General features: G+C 39.7%; 1 protein-coding gene and 1 long non-coding RNA gene across 18 annotated transcripts in view; one reads left to right on the forward strand and one right to left on the reverse strand.

Moving 5' to 3' along the window:
* Positions 1 to 25,323, reverse strand: part of RHOBTB1 (Rho related BTB domain containing 1) — a 74,829-nt gene that overhangs the window by 9,453 nt on the left and 40,053 nt on the right. For 9 of the 17 annotated variants that reach the window (XM_065670861.1, XM_065670862.1, XM_065670872.1 and 6 more), the window contains 7 exons: positions 21,957 to 22,142; positions 19,264 to 20,231; positions 18,656 to 18,774; positions 15,836 to 15,986; positions 13,987 to 14,075; positions 12,433 to 12,538; positions 11,645 to 11,900 (listed from right to left, as the gene is read on the reverse strand). In XM_065670861.1, the coding sequence (XP_065526933.1) occupies positions 11,731 to 11,900; positions 12,433 to 12,538; positions 13,987 to 14,075; positions 15,836 to 15,986; positions 18,656 to 18,774; positions 19,264 to 20,231; positions 21,957 to 22,142 (1,789 nt within the window). In that variant the 3' untranslated portion in view covers positions 11,645 to 11,730. Of the gene's footprint in view, positions 1 to 5,272; positions 5,311 to 7,392; positions 7,410 to 7,869; positions 7,936 to 8,426; positions 8,640 to 9,607; positions 10,231 to 11,644; positions 11,901 to 12,432; positions 12,539 to 13,986; positions 14,076 to 14,117; positions 14,741 to 15,835; positions 15,987 to 18,655; positions 18,775 to 19,263; positions 20,232 to 21,956; positions 22,143 to 25,323 lie in introns of those variants that run through there. The other 8 variants (XR_010610768.1, XR_010610766.1, XR_010610765.1 and 5 more) reach the window with 7 other exon arrangements.
* LOC136010143 (uncharacterized) lies at positions 3,761 to 25,243 on the forward strand. The gene is made up of 3 exons (XR_010610770.1): positions 3,761 to 3,993; positions 6,817 to 6,908; positions 25,112 to 25,243. It is a non-coding gene; the product is annotated as an uncharacterized LOC136010143 (long non-coding RNA).

The raw sequence follows: 25,323 nt of genomic DNA on the forward strand, positions 1-25,323 counted from the left end.
CATAATGAGCTGCTCCAGTGAGTCCCAGCAGCTAGGAGTCAGAGGGTGATGGTACAAGAGGAAGGACTGGGAGCTGAGTGCCTGCATGAGGCTTGCAAACACCAGTTTTGGCTAAGGTGAATGCAGGTGAATCCACTCATAGTGATGATTGTGCATCTAATAACAAGACTTGCTTTCTTCTGGCATTGCCTACCTACTCGTCAGCCTCCTCTCTGTATTTTTTTTTCCTCTCCCCAGTTCAAAAAGCAGTGAAGTACACCTAGTATTTCCAAGGGGATAGTCTGAAAAACAGGATGCTACGGACGCAGGGCAAGAACAAAAAATGCTATTCTCTCTGCACTTCAAATCCTCTGGACATATTTTTAGGAAAATCTGTGCTTTTTATAAACCAGCTTTGTACCAATAGACTCAATGTTTACTCTATTGACCAATATAAGTGTTCCGCCTAAGGTCTAGATATCTAGTAAAAATACCCCTGTCCTTAAGCCTCACGTAAATGTAGTTCTTAGATGAACCTGGGTGTTTCCCAAAAAGCATATTTGATAGATCAAGCAGTGTGCTGTGCCAGCAGTCTAGTATCAGCATATCTAGGAAAAATGCGTTGCCCCTTCTTTCTTTCAAAAGAAATGGTAAGAACTGGATGGGGCTCTGAGCAACCTGATACAGTGCAAAGTGTCTCTGCCCATGCAGGGGGATTGGAACTAAGTGTTTAAGGTTTAGTTAAGTAAGGAACTTTAAGGTTCCTTCCAGCCCAAATCTTTCTATGATGGCTCTGACTGTGCCTTCTTCTGTCCTACCTGAAGTGCTGCATGAGCTCTCCATCACTAAAGACACCTGTACAAAACTTAGTTAAGTTTTCCCTGTGCTCTGATGTGAGTACATCCACAGTTATCTTTAATCACACTTAATGCCCACACTTCGCTACATAGCTTAAGAAAAGCTTAAGCTACAAGAGGGAGAAGGACGTATGGGAAGGAAATAAACATTTCAATTTTAAAGGTAACAGCAGGCAGGGCCTAAACATTTTAAAGTATGTATATGAAATATATGGATAAAACATGTAACTTAAACTAAGGGCATGAAAGCCAGAAAACTGAAGAACAGCAGCTTAGAGGGACAGTTGCAGCTTGCTGTTTGAAGGGTCCTCAGCTACTCTGGACTAAAGTGAGAAGCTCCCACTACAGGGAGGATGCCAGGCTCTACACTGTCTATCTGGAGCTGAGAATTGAACTGGTGATTAAAGTGGCTTGAGGTGGCAAAAGTCAGCAGTTTTGAAGTCTCATTTTTAGGTGAAAAATTGCACTGTGAAAACAGAAAGCTCCAAGAAAAAAAACCCGTCCACAGCACTGTTTCACTAGCTAGCAAAGAACTCATCAGAGACATATAAATACAACTTCACACACTTTAATGTGTAAACCACTCAACAAAATAAATTATGCTACAGTGGCAAAGTGGTAAAAGGCCTTAAGAAAATTGAAAAAGCTTATAGTAATAAAAGATTATTCCCAGAGCAATAGCAGAAATGTGTATCACAGTAAGTGAGGGTGCTTTGTCAGCCTTGTGTGTGAAAATGAGCAAGTGTGTAAGAAGCAAGACAAAGAGGGTAGGCAGAAGTGATAGCTGGACACAATATTCACCTTGGCACTCTACATTCAGCAGCAGGGTGATGGCTATGCTTAAGGTAAGACATATCTTCATATTTCTCTACTACCACTGCTCACATCATTCTGTTTTGTTTTTTTAACATAGTACTGTGCAGCTCCAGAACTGGAAACTGATTCATTCCCAACAGGCAAAATGGCCTCCTAAAGAGCAGGTAAGCCTAGGTGACTTTGGGGATCACAACACAAAGAGCTGAATCTAACATGTTACTTAGATGCTTGGTTAGGTGAAATGAACCAAGATGCTTTAAAATGCCTGGCAGACACTGTATTCATACTGTGTATCCTTGTGTGATTTAGCATCATCCAGAACAACCACCAGTATTTGCTGTAGACTGTGAGGCCTGATTTAATTTTTAAGTATATTGGTCAGGATTATATCTCACAGCAGTTGGTGCCTGGGTTTGACTCCTGTGCTCAAAAAGGTACCTGTTCTGCAGTCTTTTTGTCTGCAGACACAACAGCTTCATACATCTGACCTCTTCTAAAAGGCTGACCTGCTCCTCAGAACATTGCAGAAGCACCACAGCCTTCCAGAAATAGAGGAAGGATGAATCCCCCTGCTTTCTCTCCTCCCCCTTCGTAGGTTGAGCTTATACTTGTCAAAAGGAAAGTGATGAGCTCTCTGACAGCAGACAGGAGACCAACATGGGACTGCCTGCTGCACAGAGAGGAAGACCAGACTTGAGTATTTCTGCAGTGAAGTAGGAGTGTCCTTACCCAGGGTCATAGGAACAGCCATGGGCAGATCACCAAAGATCTGCTCAGCCCCAAATCGTGCCTCTGACAATAGCCAGCGGCAGACACTTTGGGAAAGATAAAGCAAAAGTAAGCATGAAATGGTACTTGTTAGTTGTCCTGGGTCAGCAGTAGCAGTCATTTTTCTCCTTCTTAGTAGCTAGTGCAGTGCTATGTTTTGATTTTTTGGCCTGGGAACAGTGCTGATAACGCCGACGTTTTCAGTTGCTGCTCGAATGTTTGGTCTGGCCAAGGACTTTCTGAGCCTCATGCTCTGCCAGGGAGGAGGAGAGGCTGGGAGGAAGCAGAGACAGGACACCTGACCCAAACTGGCCAAAGAGGTATTCCATACCACAGCACATCATGCCCAGGATATAACGGGAGTGACCCCGAAGGGCTGGGACTGCAGGGTTGGATGAGGTATCGGTTGGTACTCGGCTGGGGGGAGTGGGGCGAGTTATCCATCAGCTGGTGCTGAGGTGTTGTATTCTCTTCCCTTGTCATTTCCTTTATCATTATTATTATTGGTGGTAGCAGCAGTGATTTGTGTTATACCTTAGTTACTAAACTGTTCTTATCTCAACCCGTGGGAGTTGCGTTCTTTTTGATTCTCCTCTCCATCCCTCCAGGAGCAGGGGGAGGGCAAGAAGTGGGGGGGAGTGAGTGAACGAGGTTTGTGGTTGGGTTTAAACCACGACAGTAGTATACTACCAACTTTCAATGCCTTGGACTTTAGTCACCAAAGCAGAGGTGATGATCTATTTTTGACAGCTTTTCTCCCCAGATTTATCGTAGGAGCTGTGTGAGCTTCCAGTGTTCTCTGGCACAAAATTTTGCTGTTAAACTAACACTGATGTGGAGAAATGGTCTTAGTAGTGAACCTGCCATGTGCTAGTTTCATTTGATGCCACTCAACCCTTATACTATGGGATTGCTTAGTTACTTCCTGATAGCCTTTCTGCCTGGAGTTTGGGTATCTCCAGTTTCCCCCCTGCCCCAGGCTAAACACAGCCCTTTAATGTAATACACGTGCCTGCTTTCTTAGCAGTCTGGAAGTACTAACTCTTCCTGAAGACCCTTCTGGTTTCCTAGAGTATGCCACTCTCTATAAATGAGAACTCAGTGTAGATACAGTGATTGTGCCAGTCTTCCCTCCCTATGCTCAGTTATAGCCTATATCAAAGAATGAGGCTGCTCATGAAATGTCAAGTACCCGTACCAAAGAGTTTTGCCTTGATTAGTGCTTCACTCAAATGCTGCCAAATCTGAAGATGACTGTAGCACACTGCTAAAGGGACAAGGGGAAAATGTTGTGGCTGCATTTTACTCCAGCTGCATTTTACTCCCTAGGTATTGCACTAAAGACCAAAAGGGAATTCAAAAAGAAGATCTATCTTATACTGATGGTTCCCTGAAAGAAAATAGCAGTAAATGAAGCAGTGAGAAAGAGCAGATTAGTTGAACTGTCGCTCACACCTGACAGTCTGTTCAAGAATTGATTATGATTAGCTGTGCACCTAAAGGAGAGAGATCAGGGGCAGATCTTGAATGAACCTGGCAAAACCACTTCTGTTTCAACTCTGCTGCAAAACAGGTAACAGTCCAGAACCAGCATGGTACAGCTTACGGATAAACATCCAGGAGATGTAAAGTGTGCTAGAGTGGTTATGGATTCTTGTGGATGGTGTACACCCTGCTAAGATGTGGCTTAGTGAATGGGCAACAATTCCATTAAGTGCTGGTGGTGCAGTAAAGGCACATTGAAAAGCTGCATATTAACCTGTAAAAAACAGACAACTGGATTTCTATTTTTTTCTATGCATGTTACCATCAATGCCACCTAAATTTATTATTAGCATTAATAACAAACAGCTTAAAAGCATCATGAGGACTTCCAGTAATGGAAGGTGATCAGGAAGATAGAGCCCTATTAGTTAGCTCCTTGCAAAGGAGCACGTGGATAGGTGGGAAAAGCTCCCCCACTGCACTGAATCCTTCATCCCAGTAGTTTTAGTGCATAGAGATAAGCATTGCTGGGTCAGACCAAGAATTCTTCTGTCCCTTATACTAACTCTGACAGTGGCCAAAATCTGATGCCCAGAGAAACAAAGAACTTGCCACTTAGAGAGACCTCCTCTGAAAACTACCAGCTATTTCTTTGCCTTTGGAAATTACTCAGTGAGGCATATTTTTCTATGTATTTATTAACTCCCAGTTAACTTCTTATCATGGACTTTTCCAGATTACCTGGGAATTTGGGCAGGCTATTCATATACCCAGTGTCATGTGGCAAGTTCTTCAGCTTGATTGCTCTGCATGAGCAGCCTGGCTGACAAGGGCTGAAAAACAGCTTAGAAGGAACAGGGGTGCAATGGGCAGAACTGCTTGATTTCTGTTTGCTGTCTGTGTACCCAGATTCAAGAAAACAGGATTTTGAAGCCTGAGGGGAGAATGTACTTCTAAGAAGTTACCTCCCAGCCCAAGTCTCACCCTGTGTTAACGCACTGGGAGGGTGAGCAATGTCAAAATAAAAGCCATGGAGCTAGAAGAGAATAGCAAAGTTCTCAAATGCTGCCTTTACAGTTGTAGGTTATGCATCAAGTGCCTGCCTTTTACAGGCGCATAGCACATGTGATCCATGCAGCACTCACTACACTGTGCAGGGCACAGAATCATTTGTAGAGCCCCACAGCAAGCTCAGACCAACACCACCTATTGTAGTGTCTAGCCAATGGGTAACAGAAAAGATTGAAGGTCAATGGCTTCTAACAAACTCTGAGGCACCAGCCTTCTTGTCAATCTGCTCAGCTATGGAGGAGAAACCAGTTCTATTAACTGCGAGGAAAATTCTGCCCAGCCACCCCTGCACTGACCTTCAGTTCCTCCTCACTTAAAGGGATACTGGAGAGGCCTAAGAAGAAAGGAAAACAAGTCTTAAGCCTAATTACCCAATTACCTTTAGATAATCACCCAATTATCTTTTGATGCAGCCATTTTCATTTCTTATTCCTCCTACCTTTGTAACAAATTAGCTTCCACAAAACAAACCTTGCTGTGATTACAGCAAACAAACAAACAGACCCCCGGAGAAGATGATAAAACCAATTAAGCGCAGACATCAGTCTCTACAGCTCATTACCTTTTCTAGCCTTGGAAACCTGAGAAAGGAAAGGCTGTGCAGCTGTGGGAACTGCTGTCCTTCACTGGCCACAGCACCTGCCACAGAAATGCAGCAGGCCAGGAATTTGTTCTGCATATTCAAACTTTACTGCTCCTGGCCAGTGGGAGAACCTGCCTCAGCAGACTAGCCTGAGTGAGGCAGGAAAAGCTCCACGTACCCTCTGGAGAGCTAGAAAGCAGAGGTGAATCTTGAGCAACAAGTGTGTGAATACCTGGTTGAGGTTGTTTTACAGAGTGCTGTTGGATATCTTACAGACCGCAGGACTAGTGACACTTGATACCTTGCATGTTGACACCCTGCAAGCCAATGCAGCTCTTCCCACGGACTCTGCTGTGCAGGAACAGGGAGGATTCACAAAGCTCCCCTGGCCCTAGAGAGTCCCCAGGGGCTCTTTAGAAACCCTCTTTCTCTATATTGCTTGTGGGAAAACGCATCACTGTCTAACAGAGTTTGATTACAGGATGAGATTGTTACATATTTTAAAACTAACCCCAGAAACACTACGATTCAAAATGTCGATGTGATATGATCAACGTAGAGATCCGCAAAAATTTGCAAGCAGGCTCTAAGTCTAATTAAGGACCCAGGAGAGAAATCTAAAGAAATTTCTTTGTAATATGTAGTGCACAACTAATATTTATAATAGCCAGGAGGCGGGGGTAATCACATCCGATCATCCAGTCAGAATGAGCAGCTTATATTTAATGACTAAAATGCATATTTAATCATATACTTTTAATCTGCTGCTAATTGTATGTTTTGCTTTTAACCTGTGAGGATAACTTGACTACTCAGCACTAATACCAGGGATGCCATGTAATCCTTATTATACAGCCATAATAGAAAAAAGTATTAATCCCCATGGGGGATAAAGAAAAAAATCTTCCCTGTGAGGTGTCATCACCTGGCTGCTTATCTGAAACTTCAGAGCAGCCAGAGTGGGGTGGGGGAAACAGACAATCCTCCAGCGTGGCCTTTAGACCTGTGCAATGCAGAGGCATGGTACCCAGCTTGCTAATTGTATCTAATGGTGAAGCCTGCTTTTCTTTAAAGCCAAAAGCCAGAGTTTTCCACAAGGAATCTGCCCCTCCCCGGTTTAACGTCTTTATAATGGTACCTGAAATAGTGCTGACCAGGCTGTCATGAAGCTTTTCCCTGTGTATTCTGTGACTTGGTCTCTGGCTGAGTGATTTTTGAAAGTTATTAACTTCAATTTTTTTATCTTGAAATCCCTAGACAGGCTGATATCTGGCAGCCACAGACCTTTATTCTTCCATTGTCTGCTGTCCCAGTGAAGGAGACTGGCTGGAGATCCTTCTTACACTGGGGTAAGGTCCTTGTTGTTATGTAATATCCTTCAACATGAGACAAAACCAGACGTACCAATCCAGGAGGTGGTACTGGGCTCCTCTGCAGGCCAAAGGACAGATTGTGGGGTACCAGTGCAGCACAGGAAAGGACTTGAGGTACATCAGCAAATAATGTTTTCATTGTAACGTGTTTCCCCCCCACCCCGCCCCATGTGGTGGGGGTGGGATGCAGGGAACAGCTGTTCTGCATCTGGGAACAATCATTGCTGCAGAACAGCCCAGTGGGATATTGTAGCTATATGGCCTGTTACAAATTAAACAGTAAAGCTGAACAAATATAAAGGAGCCATCACAATCCTGTTGTCCCATGCTAGCTTCTCTCTCTGAATCATGTCGTTATCTTCCTGGTTTGGTCTTCTCTGGCGCTGGGATACGTTAGCATAATAATTTTTGTCTCTTCTGATGTTCAAATATTTTTCTTAACCTCCTGCAGCCTTGATTCTAAAGGTTTTCGTATTTCTACCAGAAATCAAGATCTTTATGTAAGCATCAGTGAGGGATTTAGTTTGCATGTATAAATATACAATACTCTCACTACTCTGGCTGCTAGTGCAAAGTGAATCCATGACAAGTGTTACATTCTCCTAACTAAAGGCAAAAATGTAAGTTAAATGACAATGAACTATCCTATTGTAGAGCCTGCAGGATGGGGATTATTGCTGCTAACACATTCTCTTAACCTGCATGCTGTACAGAAAGCAGACTTCTGTTACCAGATTTGGAACACAATCAAGTGATAATATGTAAATTCATTAGAAAGCGCGTTGTGTGTTATCTCAACCATTTCAATGGGAATTTTGCCTGCAGGAGAAGTAGACTCATGTAAATGCTGTTAGATTATTTTAACAGACCAATAATATAAGGGGACTCAGGAGTGGCAAGCAGTCATTTCAAAGACACCTCACTGCATAGCACATACCTTGGATTCCAACCCAGAGTAAATAAATGCTGGCCTATCCAGTGATAAGAGTATAGAGACTGTGATCTAGAAAAAAAGGGACAGAATAGGGACAAAACTGTAGCTTCGTCTGACAAAGTGAATCTCTTCACCAGACTGTAATCTTAAAAAGTCTGGAAGAACTGAAATATTTCACTATCCTGGAGTATAGGTACCAAAATTAATCCTATTTAGTACATTAGACCTTTACCTAAACCTGCCTGTACAGATGATGGAAGACTTGGCCCTCAGAGAAGCACTTGAGATGCCTTCACCTGGTCTCCCAGTGCTTGTTACTGGAACATGGGAAAAAAACCCAACCCTGATTTTACAAATCAAACACTTCTAGGCATAAATTATTCTGAGAGAGACCTGTGGGTAAATTGCTGAAGAATTAGGGCAATAAAGCCCTGTGCTGCTTTTCCCTTTCTCTGGTACAATCCTGCTCTTAGTGTTCAGAAAGGAAGTCTAGATTAGTCCCTTCTACTAGGCAGCAGCCCTTCTTAACATACTCACATATGCCATACTGTCTAGTGTACCTGTCCATTCTTTGAGGCCTCTTCTGACTAATAGACAATGATGAGTAGGTCTTCTGCGAATGAAACAAAGTGAGTTGTGGTTGAAGTCTGGCCAATCCCATCTTCATCATAAAACACTTCTATTTCTGGCTTTGGTGTCCTATTTGTCGGTGGGAAGCCACAGAAACTGGTTTGTGTTGTGATGCAGAGAAAATTGCTCACAGAAATTCTGTCCTAAAGAAAAATAGAAAAACACTGTTTCTAAGAAGCTGAATGAGACTCCCCAGGAACAAAGGACACACAGCTTCTCCTAAAGAGTCATAATATTTTAAAAATAATGTCCTGAAGAGCAACGCTTCTGATTTGCTCCTTCCTTCCATGGTACTGGTTTTACAATAAATGAGAGAAATATTTTTGCCTCTAATGTTACCACTTTTTCGGTTGAGTCTATTAACTTTTCTAATAGTAAGTTCAAAGAAATAAAGTTTTCCTTCCAGAAATAAATCACAGAGATATGTAACATTCTCATAAATTACCACTTAAAAAAACACGCACACGCACAGTGTGTGCTGAATGTGCTTACTTTCAATGTCCTTGGCAATGCTTAAGAGCTGAAAAAAAATTGCAAACATGGCATTCTTTGTGTGACATCTTGCAAAAATCCTCTAGAAAAGCATCAGCTTTCTTCCTCTATCAATTAAACAGCCTATATGCATGGAGGTAGTTGCTAAGAGTCTACTAACAGATAATGAGGGATTCTGTAGAATGGCTGACAACTAAGGAAGTGAGAAAGCAGGGAAAAGAATGTTTGTACAAAGGTTAGAGTGTACTGAAAACCATACAGACCTCCTGTTGTTTACCTGCATTTTTCTTCCCCATGTCTGTCATGACTAATTAGTTTCATGTCCTTGGGTAATGTAATTCTAATTAAATATCAGAAACCATGGGGAAAAGCGGCAAGAGATTTTTTTTTGTTATGTAGTTGAACAGTAAGTGACAAACACCAACCTTCCATCATCATATACCAACACTGTAGGATCTCCTTATGACACTCCCAACCATAAATCCTAATCTGCCATGCAAATATCAGTTCAGTAAAATTAAACGAATGATACCACAACTGGACGATTACAAACAGCACTAAGAAGAGCAGCACCTAATGCAAAATTCAGGAAGCTTCTTCAAAGAGCTGGGAGACAATGTGTAACTAAATGGTTTTATTAACCTTTTTTTTTTCCAAAATAAAAACCACAAAATAAACACCAAGATTAAAGGCCATAGACAGCATTAACCAAATGAACCAGCCACTTGGTTATAGTAGCTGATAACTAGAACAACTGGATATTATTGCATATACCTCAAGTTCATTTATATATCCATTACAGTTTGGCAAGATTACAATCATACAGTAGCTTTGGTTGTGTAAAACCTAGTAGCAGTACTTACTCAAAATGTGATTGGTTAACACTTTATGACAACAAATATTTCTCATCTTAGTTTTGACATATCTTCTCTCATTAATTCTTCTCCATACTATATGTCATCGCTGATCAAGAATTAAGGAGACATATTTGCAACCATCATTTATAGCCCTTCTTTATCACCATATGGTGATGAATCTTACTGGGGTAGGAATCTGTCACCTGCTTTCCTTATAAAAATTTGTAGAGCAGCAACTCTTCCATGTTGGGTAGCTTCTACCATCCTGTGGTAGCATCCACCACGAATTAGTCCATTCCGAATGCAAATACATAGAGGTGTATATGGCTTTCAGTCCAAAGCCTTTCCTGACTTACAGTACTGGGGTTTGACTGTACTGCCTTGCCTTTGAATACAGAAAAAAACACAAACAAACAGTTTTTCACATTATTATGCTGAGCTGCCAGCACAAAACAATATTAACAAATCTAACACACAATACTATCGTGGTTACAGAATTGTGCCTGAGACACTGTACAGGATTGCATGTGTATGTTCTACAGTCTATGTATTTCAGTTTTGGTCTTTTAAAAAATGCTCTCATCCTTACATAATCTAGTGTAACACTGCAGCTTTAGAGTAATGCCTGATAAAAGGTCATGAACACACAGGCTATTTAAAAACACTGGAGGCTTTTTCTTTTCTTGCACTGTTTGCGCAGAATTCCTCCTTTCTGCCATCATTTTGCCCTCAGCTTTCTTGGAATACTTACTTCCAGGGGAAATGTATCATCTACTTCATTAAAATAATCTAACAGTTTGAGTTCTACCTGGGAAAAGCTATAAAAGATTTTGGATCAAACTGATCTTGTGTGTGAAGACCCTTCTTCCTTTACAAAATATTGTAACACTAGATAACTCCTACTTGTTTTCGCAGCCCTTTCATTTGCTTGCACTGAAGCAAAAAGGAATTCAGCAAGAGGAATGGCTGCATGGTTAACAGAACAAAGTAACTGCCATGCAGTAATTCAAATACAAGCAGTGTAACTGCTTTTTGCGCTCAGATCCATACTTGTATGAGGATATAAATTAATAAGCCCTTCTAAATGATTTTAGAAATATCCTCTTTGATCTAGACATATAAAACCTCTGAATACTTAGAATCACTAGATTTCACGTGGCCCACATAGTCATAATTATTTGCACTTACATGGCAAATATTAGAAATACATTTGCTTGCGGTTGAACAGGTAATTATATTGCCTATTATTCAGCTGAGCAAAGATCAAGCACTCTATATCTTGCAGTTATTGGATCTTATTCCAACCCTTTGCTTTAGAAAGGGGAAATAACCACCTAATTAGATTACCTGTGCACAGTACTTAGTTTAAAAAGACAACATATACTAGGCAACTAGATTTTTTCCTAAGATGACTTTTTATGAGATATTCTAAAAGTGGTTTCTTATGACTGAAGATTGTCTATTTCACCGTACTCACATAGTAAAAATAGTTAAAATCTAATTACAAAGCTGCTACATGGTTATTTTGTGGTCTGTAAAATAAAACAGTATCCAGAATTTCATCTGAACAAGATGTACCAGACAGTATAAAAATATTTCCCAACTGGAGACTGAAATATTAATGCTGGAATTTTTTTTTCCTTTTTTTTTTTTTTAATAAAAAGAAATGTAATAATGGTAGACGTTTATCTGCTTACTAGCCAAAAATATACATATGACTTCAAGGAGCTGTTCCAGGCTCACTTTCAATGAGCTTGTGCTTTTGACCCTAGCGTAATAAATGCACACGTGGAACAAAGTTTCCTGACAACCTGAAGAATATCTTATTTCTAACAATAAGATTAATTTTTGACATTGGTTATGGATTTTCCCTTATTTGCTTTGTTCAGGCAACTACAGCAGAGGAATTCCAGAAGCACCACTTTCGCTTTGAATGGTGTTTGTTCAGGGCAACATCTTCCTTTTCTCTTTCTTTTTTAACTCGCTGGTAGTGATCTTCTTCCTTTAAATACCACACAGGTGGCCATCGATGCCTCTCAAAATATTCTTGATTATCTGATTAAAAAGAAACAATCAAAAAGCCATCAAACAAGCTAATAAGACACACAAATCTCAGAAATGTCTTGAGTGCCTGTAAAAAGCTATGCAGCTAACCATTCATCTAGTCTCTACGTTAGATGGCTTTTTGGGGATTCCCCCAGTTTCTCCATATGCTTTACTTACAGTGTGAAGAGACTTTGAAAGTGGTTACACATGAGGCCTTAGTTCACTAAAGTGTGAAAAAGCAATCCCTTTACAGAGTGTATTTTTAATTGTGGAGCCTGAAACTACCTCTATTCCTTTTAGCATCACTATAATAGGTAAAGAATGTAATGCTTGCCAAGGAATAAGCTTAATGATTATGACCTTTCTTTACAGGTAAGAATTTATGAATGATACTCAGGGTAACACAGAGTTTCAGTCTCTGAGTCATGAGATGATGCTGATGATGAGCTGAATCATGCTCATCTTTGTCTTCATGTTTAATCAACTGGGTGTGAAGAAAAAGGGAAGCCTCATGAAAACTGTGGAGGGAAGTTGCCCATACCTGAAGATTTAGCTTTGATTTCCTTGCGGAATTTGGAGCAAACACTGTTGTAATTGGTGCAGATGTAGTGCAAACACCAAGCTGCCAGCTGGTTAGCATTGTGAAACTGTAAAGAAAACAAAAAAACTTATTCCATTTCCTGAGGTTATAATTCATTTTGCAGCTCCAATTAACAACTAAAGCTAGAATGGCCCCCAGTGTATCTGGCAGCAGTCTCCCCAGCATATAGGGGGAGCTATCTGAGGCTGAAGTGGCTTCTAGATGCCCTAGACCTTGCCACACAATTCTGCTGGAACAACCACTGGCCCAAAGGGCTAATGAATAGGCGTTTAGCATTTACAGCATATGGCAAACTGCATCCAGTCCCACAGAGGATCTGAACCCTCAGGAAGGCATGCTGGACCTATGACTGTACCAGTCATATATCCCTATCAGCTACTGCAGACCCAGCTCTGAATTTATTGCCTGGAAAACTATGCTCGTCGGAAGAAATAAAATATTACTTGAAAGCTCAACACAAAATTGTATAGCATATGTATTTATTTTGGCATTCTGACTGTCTACTATGACCTTCTCAGGCTATAAATACATCATACTGATGCAGGTGGCATAGAAGCTATCCTACCAGTAGTTATATTACTTCTGTTTTCAAACAGGAGACAAAGACAAAAGAAAAACAAAAACAAAAAGGACCCCCCCGAAAAAAAACAACAACACATCCTTCATAAAACTCAAACTTAAGTGAACTGCTTTTTCTTGGTAGGTGTTCAGTCCTGATTTTGCAACAGCATTATAGGTATTGCAAAAGAGGTACTTGTAAGCAGTTTGTGCTCTTGCATGGTGGCTAGCTTGTGCTGTATTTCAGTGCTACTTAAACCCCAGGCTTCAAGCCAAGCTACAGCCAGATTCACCATCCATGTGAAATCAAGAAAAATAAAACTAAAAAAAGTATTTTAGCTTGTACTATTGTATCTGGGAGACTGCTGTATCACTCCTTTTGAAAAACAAAGGTGTGCAGTTTAACTGTGAGCTGGATGTTTGTTCTCTTCATAGTTTCCATGACTCAAGAAACATTGAAACATGTTTGAACATAAAGTAGCAGGATTTACATTCTGAACTATCAGATGACTGGTTCCAGGTAGCCAGTCTAAGTGTCAAGACTAACCAAAAAATGTTGCCTTTATAATACAGGTCTACGTTATCTGCAAGAACTGAATTGAAAGGAATCACTCACTATTACAAAGCTGAGCAGCTTCATTATATTGCATTTCATGTTACTGAAGCATGGCCATGAGAACGTGGAGCTTGGAAGCTCCACAATCAAGAAAAATTGAAATAAGTATTTGAAAGAGAACTCCTCTGAGATTGCTTACATAGATGTTTCATCTTTGAACTAATGGAAAAATCTTTAAAATGGAAGATAAATTTTATTGTCAGTCACTCTCAGAATTGCAGACTTTGGGCCACTGAGAAGCAATGATCAGAACCATTAAGATGCTAAAAGCAAGTCCTGCAGTTCATCAGAATATGTTTAAAAAAACAATGCACACTGACCTGTGCCAATTCCAAATAGGATAGTACTTCCCCATCAATTGCAATGCCGCTCATGGAGGCTTTTGTCAGCTCCTGTACTGCATGCTGTTCTGTTAGAGGAGAACACTTATCATCCACATGTGAAATGGTCACATATCAAGGTCAGGTCATCCATAAGAACCAGGAAGGAGTGTTCTCCCTCTTTCTAGTGTTAACTCCAGTGTTATGCAAGTGGCACATTCTCTCAGATATCCTGAGCCAAATGAATGGCCAAATGATGAAGCCAAATTCTGTCCTTTTAGAGTTGTGGCTGGAGGTTCTGCATCACAGGTATAAACTGTTTGCTCTAATGAAGCACAGTCCATATGAGGATTTACCCCTTTGCCTCGACCCAAAGTATGAATTTTTGGTTTCACACACAATCTTACCTCTTTCTTACAGAAAGCAAACATGCAGTTAATTACCACTTGAAGAATAAAGTCTAGCATCCACTAGTCTCTTTCTGGCAGAATGGACAGGTGCAATACTCAGTATAAATTAGAAATATGGATCAGCTGTCTCTTTTGGGTAATAAAAAAGCAAAAGCCAAATTTTTAGGCAACAGTGCACATGCCATTGCACTGTATTTATTAATGAGTATAACCACAGCACTGATACAGAAAGTCTACTTCAGGCCCTTTTCAGATTCTCAGATTAGTTGTTCCTAGGGATCCAGATGAATGCTGACCAGCTTCTCAAAAAGTTACTTCACTGCAAGAGTCTCCTTAATCCTTTCCTAGAACATTAAAGATTTGAGTATTTTTTGAGAAATGTTGTCCACTGATTTGATTCTGCTGAGTTCAGTTAGCAGTAGCCTTTGTACTCAAAATTATTTTATTAAGAATTAAATGGAATGAAATATTCTTAATACTACATGTATGTTTATGCCACAACTACTTAAAAAAGTAACCAAGACTTCAGTTAGAGATGTGTGTATAAAATCAGGCAATAAAGACTTGGTTTGTCAGAACCAGTAAAGAGAAAAGTGCATGGTCCTGGTGCACAGCTGAAGGACAACTAGGATTTAGTATGTGATTAAATTTTGCTTGTGTGTTCACCTGTAAATATGTGTAGCTTTGCTTCCTCTGTCTCTGAGTGTTTGCCTTGGCCATGTAGAACAATGCTGAGTTACATACATAAACAGAAACAAACAAACAAAAAACCAAACCAAAACAACTGCAGAGGTCTAGGGGGTGTATGGATTTAATTTTAAAACTAAGTAATCCTGTAATTTTTCTCTAAACATGTGATTGAAAATTTTTTATTCCTGAAATTAGGTTTAAATTCCCACATATATACCAAAATATTAACTTCTCATCTAGGCAGTAGAAAGAGATCCAGGCATCATCTAGATAAGTTTTGAATTGGCTCAGTTACTCTCTTTAGATAGAAACATATAACGGAGCACTTCGTTCATTACATAATGAAAAGCCTGGGGTCCATCCTGGTTTCAGATAAATTTATCACAACAGAAGGGATATTACAAACCACAGATACTATTACCAATGCTAAAGAGAAGGTTTACTCTTTTTTTTTTTTTTAAGCACAGGATACTAGATGATCTTTTGAGGTCCCTTCCAACCCTTGGGATTCTGTGATTCTGTGATACTTTAGTGTCCTGTGTTGGTGGCATAAAACTAAAAAAGGCAAAAATATGGCATTTTTCTAAGTGAAATATCTATTTGTATTACAATATTCCTTTCATAAATAATAGTAAGAATAATAATAAAAATTCCCTGCCACTTGAGATAATCCCATGTGTTCCAAAACCATTAAACATGTTTCAGCTATTGCAGAAGAAAGTTCTTTGGACAAGGCCACAAATTCTTACCTGCTAGTGCAATGAGGTGAGGAAGGCAAAACCTATTTGCCAATGCAATTAACTCCAGTGTGTCCAGTTCTTGAGTGGAGGACAGTTGCTTGGTATACAAGTAATCTAAAACCGCTTGCATGGAAGTCTTGTTTATGTTGGGAAGAGCTACCTGGAAAATACATTTAAGAAAAGAGTCTCTAATAATTAAGGTACTTTCATATTTCACTTCTGTCACTTGCCTGGACTGTCTCTTTTTCTCTTCGAGTCATTTTAGAAATGCAGGAAAAACATTTTTTCTAAGAAAGAAATTTCCCATTAAAGTTCAACAAGCTCCTAACAGGTAAACACACCGCCAGAGCCCCTAATGGAAAGTCCCTCCCCAGCACCCTTAAAGGCCCCCTTCAGATACTGGAAGGCTGCTATGAGGTCTCCACGCAGCCTTCTCTTCTCCAGGCTGAACAGCCCCAGCTTCCTCAGCCTGTCTTCATACGGGAGGTGCTCCAGTCCCCTGATCATCCTCATGGCCCTCCTCTGGACTTGTTCCAACAGTTCTATGTCCTTTTTATGTTGAGGACACCAGAACTGCACACAATACTCCAGGTGAGGTCTCACAAGAGCAGAGGGGCAGGATCACCTCCTTTGACCTGCTGGTCACGCTCCTTTTGATGCAGCCCAGGATATGGTTGGCTTTCTGGGCTGCAAGCGCACACTGAAGCCGGCTCATGTTCATTTTCTCATGGACCAGCACCCCCAAGTCCTTCTCTGCAGTGCTGCTCTGAATCTCTTCTCTGCCCAACCTATAGCTGTGCCTGGGACTGCTCCAACCCAAGTGTAGGACTTTGCACTTGGCATGGTTGAACTTCATAAGGTTGGCATCAGCCCACCTTACAAGCGTGTCAAGGTCCCTCTCGATGGCATCCCTTCTCTCCAGCGTATCAACCGAAACACACAGCTTGGTGTCATCGGCAAACTTGCTGAGGGCACACTCAATCCCACTGTCCATGTCACTGACAAAGATGTTGGACAAGACCGGTCCCAACACCGATCCCTGAGGGACACCACTCATTACTGGTCTCCAGCTGGACATTGAGCCATTGACCACAACTCGTTGCATGCAGCCATCCAGCCAGTTCTTTATCCATCAAGTGGTCCACCTATCAAATTAATGTCTCTCCAGTTTAGAGACAAGGATGTCGTGTGAGACAGTGTCGACCGCTTTGCACAAGTCCAGGTAGATGACATCAACTGCTCTACCCCTGTCCATCAGTTCTGTAGCCCCATCGTAGAAGGCCACCAAATTGGTGAGGCAGGATTTCCCCTTAGTGAGGCCGTGCTGGCTGTCACCAAGCACCTTGTTGTTTTTCATGTGCCTTAGCATGCCTTCCAGGAGAACATGCTCCAAGATTTTGCCAGGCACAGAGGTGAGAGTGACTGGTCATATTTCATGTTAGAAGGGGATTAATCATTGTCACATAGCTCTGTGTTAACATTCAGGGGCTTGTGGTTTTTGCTTTCAGCTCTATCTGGATGGTTGACCCTGATCTGTTACTGCTGAAGCATGAACTTCTTATGCATATCAGACACTCTGGGAAGTGGCTCAGTTCTCCAAGACAAGCTAGTTCTGCAACTTATTAATTATTAATATATTTTTGTTAGTGCAGAAAACTTCAGTAGTAAGTTTATATACCTGCCCCAAATGCAGAAGAAGTAGTAAGTAAAAAGTAGATGGTTTTATTTTTTTTAAACCAGAGTGAAAGGAAACCATTCAATTCGTATCTGCCTATATTTTAAAACTTCCAAAAGCATTACTGAATACTTTAAACTCTACAAAATGGAAGCTAAATATTTTAAATTGGAAAGATGAGCTAAGACTGTTAAGTTAATCATTAAAAATAGGCTGATAGAAAATAAATGAGTATTCTTTATTGCCAAATGTTGCTTCCTAGAATCAAGCTATGTATTTTTAATGAACCACTTGTTGAGCATGCCTCTGGGAAAGGAATTATGTTTGCAGCTGCATTAGAAGAAGTCAGAAAAATCTATAGAACAAAATCTTCCAGAATATTAAACACAAAAAAATCTCTTCGCATGAGCAAGATCCATGAGGATGGAGAGGAACAAGAAAATCAAAACAAAAATCAAAACCTTAGTATGGGTAAAACACAAGCAAAAAAAAAAATATAAGCAGTGTTTATATAAATACAAGCAGAATTTAAAAAACAGACCATGAGGGCACCTGAAAAGACAAGGCTTCTCCTGCAAAATATTAATTCAAAGCTTTGAGTTATTTTATAACATACTTCACACCTGCTTTATTCAAGGGGAAAAGCTGATGTACTACAGAATCTAAGCTTATTTTCTATTGAAGTACTGTGAAGGCAGCTCCTTCTTTAAGTTTAACACTCTGTGTTATTTAAGCCTTTCCCCCCTTTAATTGTTCCATCAATGCCCCTGCCCCAAGATTTTTTTGTAATGCTTCTGATTGTATAAATACATATTCACACAACTTTATAACCTATTTAAAAAAAAGTTATACTTAGTTTCTTCCTCTTTCTCCATATTTAGTATTCTAAATGACTTCAGGTTTAAATACATGCTCCACATTGGAGGAAGTCTCATGCATTGCAGAATATCTGTTATCTTCCTAGGCATCTTAATTATTAAATTAGCCTTAAGGCATTAGCCTTCTTAAGAAGAAAATCATCACAGGTCTGCAAGGGAAGAATAAAGATTCATTCCAGGGATTATTGCAACCTTTCAACTAGACACAGAATGATGTTTCCATCACCCTAAATCCATCAGACATTATAAGCAAAATGGACAAAAAAGGACAAATACCTCGCTATTGGAGCTTTCAATAAATGATCCTCCAAACATAGCAGACATCCATTCACAGCTACAGATCAGCAGTGGCTTGTGGGCATTTATGGTTCCGTCATCCAATTTAAATGTTACATCTATCATGGGAACAAAGAAACAGGCATGCTGCAAGTCTGTGCTTAAGGTGAAACTGTGTCTCAAGAATATATGTTTCACTTGCTCATTGTTAACCAAGAACTTCTTTCACTTGCCATGACCCTCACCCCAAAGACAACTCTAGTGTTAATACATAATATATACATATTATACATATACATATATACATATACATATATATTATATACATAATATATAGTTAAATAAAAAGCCTCACTTTAAAAGAGGGATATTGGATGTTCAACACTTTGGAAAATTGGGTCACTTATATAAAGGTTTTGTGTAAATTTTAAGAAATTAAACTGCAAAATCACAGGTTGGAACAGTTGGCCCTGAGTAACACCATAATTATAGGCTCATCCCTCCTCTCAGAACAATGTAAGCTGTCAGGTTTTGAAGTCTGTGAAGTGACAGTAACTCGAACGAGAAAAGAATTAGTGTTTTTCCTGTTAAAGCATGTATTTACTTACCAGAAAACGTCCCTTTGCAAAGGCACTCTTTTATCCGGTTAGCTTTTCTGAGATGAAATGCTTTAGTAATCTCTTGATTCATGAAGGCTTCTTTATTCATAATATTCTCCACCATCATTCGCAAGTCAAATACTTCTAAGATTTCAGCAATCTGAGCCAGTCTTGTGAGGTCTTTTTCATTTTCATCCAGTTGCCCTGTATATAGAAACTGCAAAACAGTTTTGAAGGGTCCAGCCTGCACAGATGAATCCATTTTTACCACCGTTAGAGGACATGTCCTATTCGAGACAGGATTTACTTGCATTTCCTTATGCATACTAACAAACCCCTTACCCCAGGATGATAGAGATCTTGCTGCAGAATTTGTTTCACCAGCTTGTGGTTCTAGCATGTTTAAAGAGTCAGCACGTTCTGGTGAGGAAGTTTTAATATCAGCAGATTTTAAGCACGTCTCATCACTGTCACCATTAGTCTCAAGATGACTCGTCAGAACATCCTTATTTGTATTTTCCTTATTACACTTTATTTCACCTAAGTCAGAACTTTCTTCACATTCCATTAAGAAAAGGTCATAAAACTTTGAAGAAGAGGTAGCTAGGTAAATCTTATGAGCAAAAATGCAGTCCTGCTCTTGAAGAACAAACATAACATCTGCACACAGTGGGCTGTCCAATAAATATCCAGCTTCATTCATGCTTGATACAGGACACTCAGGAATTTTGATAACTGGAGGAGGGGCTTTTGGAGGTAGGAATGGAGCCTGAAGCAAAGGTTTTTGGACCTTCTTCAAATGAGATTTCCAGAACTGCAGGTGTCTTCTGGAGATCAGGGCAGCTCTAATTGCATTGTCAAACACATCTTTAATCCCAAACTGGTCAAATACACTGGTTTCATAGTAGGGTATACCAAGTTCCTTGGCAACCTCTCTGCCTCTTTCCGGTGGCAAAATGTCTCCTCTTTTTATTGGTCTACGGTTAAAAAAAAGAGTAAACCTTCTTACGCACAATGATCATCAGAAAGTTACTACAGAAAGGATGGAATTTTACAAAATGTCTCAGCACCAATTCTGAGACAGACATCATTCAAATAAAACAAAATATAAAATGAAGCCCACAGACCCCTTACCAAAGATTAGCATATACTTGTAATTTGTTTAAGAAGTTTGGTGGTGTCTTTACAATGCTACTTAATATATATAGAAATCATTTGCACAAAATGGAGCAAGCCTCTCTGTTAAAATGAAATCTACAGTAAAAGAAGTTTATAAGATACTTGAGAACTTTCATTATTTATAAAACCTCCTACCATCCCTTTCTGCTCAGATATTCTGTCAGCATCTTTCTTTGTATCCATCATTTAAACTCAAGTGGAAATTCTTTTGACATAGAAATGCCACAAATACAGCTAAATATGAAATGAGAAATATCTCCCAAGCTCATGCTGTTTAAACAAATCATAGTAGCCTATGACAAAAGTGTAACTGAACACACACTTTAAGAGATAGGACTGTTTTGGCTGTAGAAGCAGTATGTGGGAACACGCGAATTTCCAGAGCAGCTCTAGCACATGCCATAGGGTAAATAAAACAGAAAAACGTCTGGGCTAGGATCCATTTTCCCAACAAAAAAATCATCTCACCAGAAGACATGACCCTACAGTGTGTTCTCTGAGCATACCATATTGGGCAGACAGAAGCTGGTACAGACTTAACACAATCCAGACAACAGCTTGCTTTAGTCACCAGCTAATAGTCAGCTCAGGTGTCAGAAGTCTGTGCTAGACATGCAGACTACCGATTCAAACTTTATTAATGGTGAAATCAGAAAGGAAGATTGGGGCAGCAGAAGAGTTTTGAAAAACGTTTCCTTTTAAAGAGTCAACCAAAAAGCCCACCCACCCACCCAATGAAGAAATGTTTAAAAAACCCACAAACCTATGAAAATTGTATTGCCAAGTCAAGAATTTGAATCCAATCCAATGCAAAGTTTTCTAAGAGCCCATGAAATATTAATTCAATCCCTTTATGGAAACTTGTTACAATACAGTCTTTAATTACATGATCATGAATATTATTTCCCTTAATCTGGTCTGATTCAAATTCACATATAATGAGGAAATCAGAAGGGAGCAGGTAATTGTGGGACTGTTTTGCCCAGACATGCGAATGCTTGCCTTTTGAATCTGGGAAAAACAAGACTTCTCCAGAATGACCCCAAACTCTCTTTAAATCTCAGAACTTCAAAAAAATTAATTTGCAACCATTTTATTTTCTGCTATGATCTAGAACTACATTTACAAAATCAAAAATATTGAGTGTTAAGAAAAACTGAGTAGAATCTGTGAGTATAAAACAGTACCTGACAGCAGTAACAGGGTAGGACATGATACACATGTTCAGATGGAGAAAAACATATATGAAAACCTCCAGTAATCACTATTATCTCTATATTATCATGGTGTTCAGGCACCAAAACAAGTTTAGATGTCCAGTGTGCAAAAACATTGTGGGGAAACTTGAAATGACTGTCTGTTGAAGAATTAACCAACTCAGACAACAGAATTAAAAATAGGAAAGCACATATATTTTCATTTTACAAAAAAACCAAAATCAGACTCTGTCATTTCTCTTTTGAAAGTACTGTACCTGATTACCAAGGAGATTATTTTCATTCATGTTTTTGTTTAAAGTTTACCTTGCCAGAGGCCGTCTGGCTCTGTTAACAGCCTCAAGATCTGCATAGCGGAGATCTAGTTGGCAGCCCACCAGAATGACAGGTGTGCGAGGACAGAAGTGCTTGATTTCTTGATACCACATCGTTTTCACATGATTCAGGGAATTAGGATTAGCAATTGAAAAGCACAGAACAACTACATCAGACCTAGAAAGGCAACAAGAAAATATCAAATTAAACCCCAACAAACACGCTTCCTGCTGCAGCTTCACCTATTTTCATTACTTCAGCTTAAAGCTACTCCACTCCACACTTTGAAAAATGCACTGAAACCCAGATGTCAGAATACATGTTGACCGTGAAGAGGTCTGACAGAAGCTACACTTTTCACCACAAAAGAATAGGAGCACAAAGACCCACACCTTGGAAGCACTGCCCCTCTATGCACATATGAAGAGAGTGCTGAGAGGCAGGGCTTTCCATTCTTTCCTTTTGCACTAAAGTTATTCACAGGCTGCCATTGCTCAAGAAATAATTGCGCAGCAATTCTCTGGCACCTTTACTAAATAACCTGCTAGAAGGGCAAATTACAGCAGAATGACCACTTCTACAATATATGCAAAAAATTAACATTATGATGAAAATAAGGTCAGTCAAATGTAGAATAGGACACTGGCTTAAATCACAGTAAGCATGACAATAATTGCAGGCTTTTAAAGTTGTTATATTATTTATTTTTTTAAAGTATTCCACTAAATAAATTTTCTTGAAAAATTAGAAGTATGAGGATTAAGGTTGACAGTTCATCCACTGAGCCACCACCTCGTCAGAGCTAGCACCCTAAGGCAGGGAAATGCTCCAATACCTGTCTCAGGGCAGTCCTCACTTGGGGCAATTTCATTATAAACTGGGATGGGGTGTCACAAGGCAGTTCTCAAGGTCTTGGGTCTCTCATGGGAAAAAAGGGAAAGACAAAAAAAGGCGAACTCTTGAAAAATTTGAAGGGAAGGAACATTTTGAGAGGGCAGCTTACTGCTACAGAATTGTCAGCAGGATAAGCTTGACAATACCATGTCTATCTCACTTCTATATCACAAATGTGTTGTGTCTGCAGTTTGTGTAATGTATAGAGCAGCTGCAATGAATCTTAATGTTCACCTTTTAAATAATGAAATACTCCTCAATACTGCTACTTTCTACATGTCACTGAGGGCACAGATATATCCAGCAAGCTTGTTTCTAAAGATAGCTGCCTACAATATGGGTACTGCTGTGAGCATAAATTTAATGCAAGAGAAATGCTCCTGCTCCAAGTCTGCATCTTAGATAAACTGCAACATGTCTGTCATATCTAGGAACAAGGCCTCTTCAAGCTGGAAAGTCAATCTACTAAATAGCAAAGTGGTAAGCAGCTAATACACTGGTCTTTGCATTACTTAGGCAAACACCCTTTAAGCTCAAACTTGCTCTGTTCAAGGTCACATAAGAGTAAAACCTAGGCCCCAGCAGACATTTGCTTAGCTCCCTGAGAGGAGAAATCAATGCACAGCTAAGATTAAAAAAATTGTATTACACATATAATCTGGTCAATTGATGTTTATTCAAGATCATCAGGACTGCTGGAGCAGCAAGCGTTGGCTGTCTGGCATGTCCTAACTATAACTAAGCATCTTAGAGAGACAGACTGTCTTGTGTCCTTCAGAAATTAATACCTAAGCCAAGTAACTGCAGTCACGAGTATCCAACCCTCCTGACTCCATAAACCACAAGACACACATCACATCTGTCAGAGGACCAAAAGGAAACAGAGCTCCAGCAGGACTTTATAGGCCGATGACAACTGCTTCCCCACAGGGCTGCTGCTGACCCATGCTGACCACAGATCTGAGCTCCTGAGAAGAGCCAGTGATGATGTTTCCTTGGACAGGACATGCCCAGACTATCCAGCAGACTAGCCCCAGCACAGCTCTGCATGCGCTACAGACTTTGCCAAGGGAGTCTCACGTTTTTGCCAGAGCTGCATGTGGTTCTTGAGCAATTCATTACCTTTGACTTGAGTAAAAAACAAGCTGTGGAAAGCTCGTTTCTAACTCACAACACACATAGTATTGCACCTCTGAATGAAGTGAAAACAGAATAAACGGGTAAAAAAATGTGACTTGCATATTATTTATCCTGTGTTAAAACCTGGACTTCCCTCATAAAATTAATATTCTTAGAGTTCTACATGAACAGAGAGAAATAACTAGCCCTGTGCCATAAACAGGACAGGAGGGAAATCAGTGGGTGGGTCTGCTAGATCACAAAATACATCCACCCTAACATAATAGATGAAGTTTTCATTCAAGTCATAAGCATGATCTGCAATATTAATACAAACCGGAGACACCAATATATAATGAAGATTAACTGTCTACATAGGAATGTGAACATTTGGGGAAAACTGTCCTTTGGAAAATTTAATTAAAACACCTACAATTCCTTTTAACGTCAAAAGCACATTTACAACTTGCCAAAGCCTCAGTATAAAGTCTGGTTTAACATTTGTTCATAAAAGCTGGAACTTGTCAGGTTAAAATAACGCATTAATATTTCCCAAAATTAAAATTTTACCACTGTTATTTTAATATGCCCAGGCAACATAAAAGGATAGGATTTAAAAAAAAAAAAAAAAAAACCCTAATTTGTTGCCATTTTTGTGTAGTTTGGTTACTTGGAGAATGAGAAAGGATGAATCAGGTTTACTTCTGCTTTCCTCTTTCCCTCTGCAGCAATATATTCACAAATACAAGCCACTTTTTTCTAAAAGAGATTTCATAACCATTTCCCCGTAAAATTCAGGAATGATTCAAGAAACATTTCCATAGATTTGAATAACAAAAAGTGCTTTAGAATGTGTCTATCACACTCCTCCTAGAGCACCATCCACTTGAGCTGGGCCATAGATTAGGCAGTATATGCATCCACCTTTATTTAATGCAAGAAAAAGCCTATGATTACATTTACTGCAAATACTGATGTTTGATACTGAAGTGTCATAAGAAACAAAGATAAGTATTACAAATAACTCAGCAAAGAGAAGTGGTAGCTTGGATATTCAACATATTGTCTTGTAGATTTAGTGGTACATCTTGGTAATGCATAACTGATTTTTTCTTACATTCTACTTTTCATAGGTTTATCAGAAGAAATTGTGACTCATCTGCTCTTATTATTTGAAACATCTGAACACCACCAAAACTCCCCTTTTTAGACTTCAGAGAATGAACAGAAACCCTTCAGACAACCAAATCTCTGGCAGGAATCAGCGCATGGTAAGATGGGTTTATGTCTCATTAAAGAAAGAGGCCTTCTGAAATGTATACACTGTATTGGCTAGGAAGAAGTT

Source organism: Lathamus discolor, chromosome 3 (genome assembly GCF_037157495.1).
Source record: "Lathamus discolor isolate bLatDis1 chromosome 3, bLatDis1.hap1, whole genome shotgun sequence".
In the NCBI taxonomy this organism is placed as follows: Eukaryota; Metazoa; Chordata; class Aves; order Psittaciformes; family Psittacidae; genus Lathamus; species Lathamus discolor.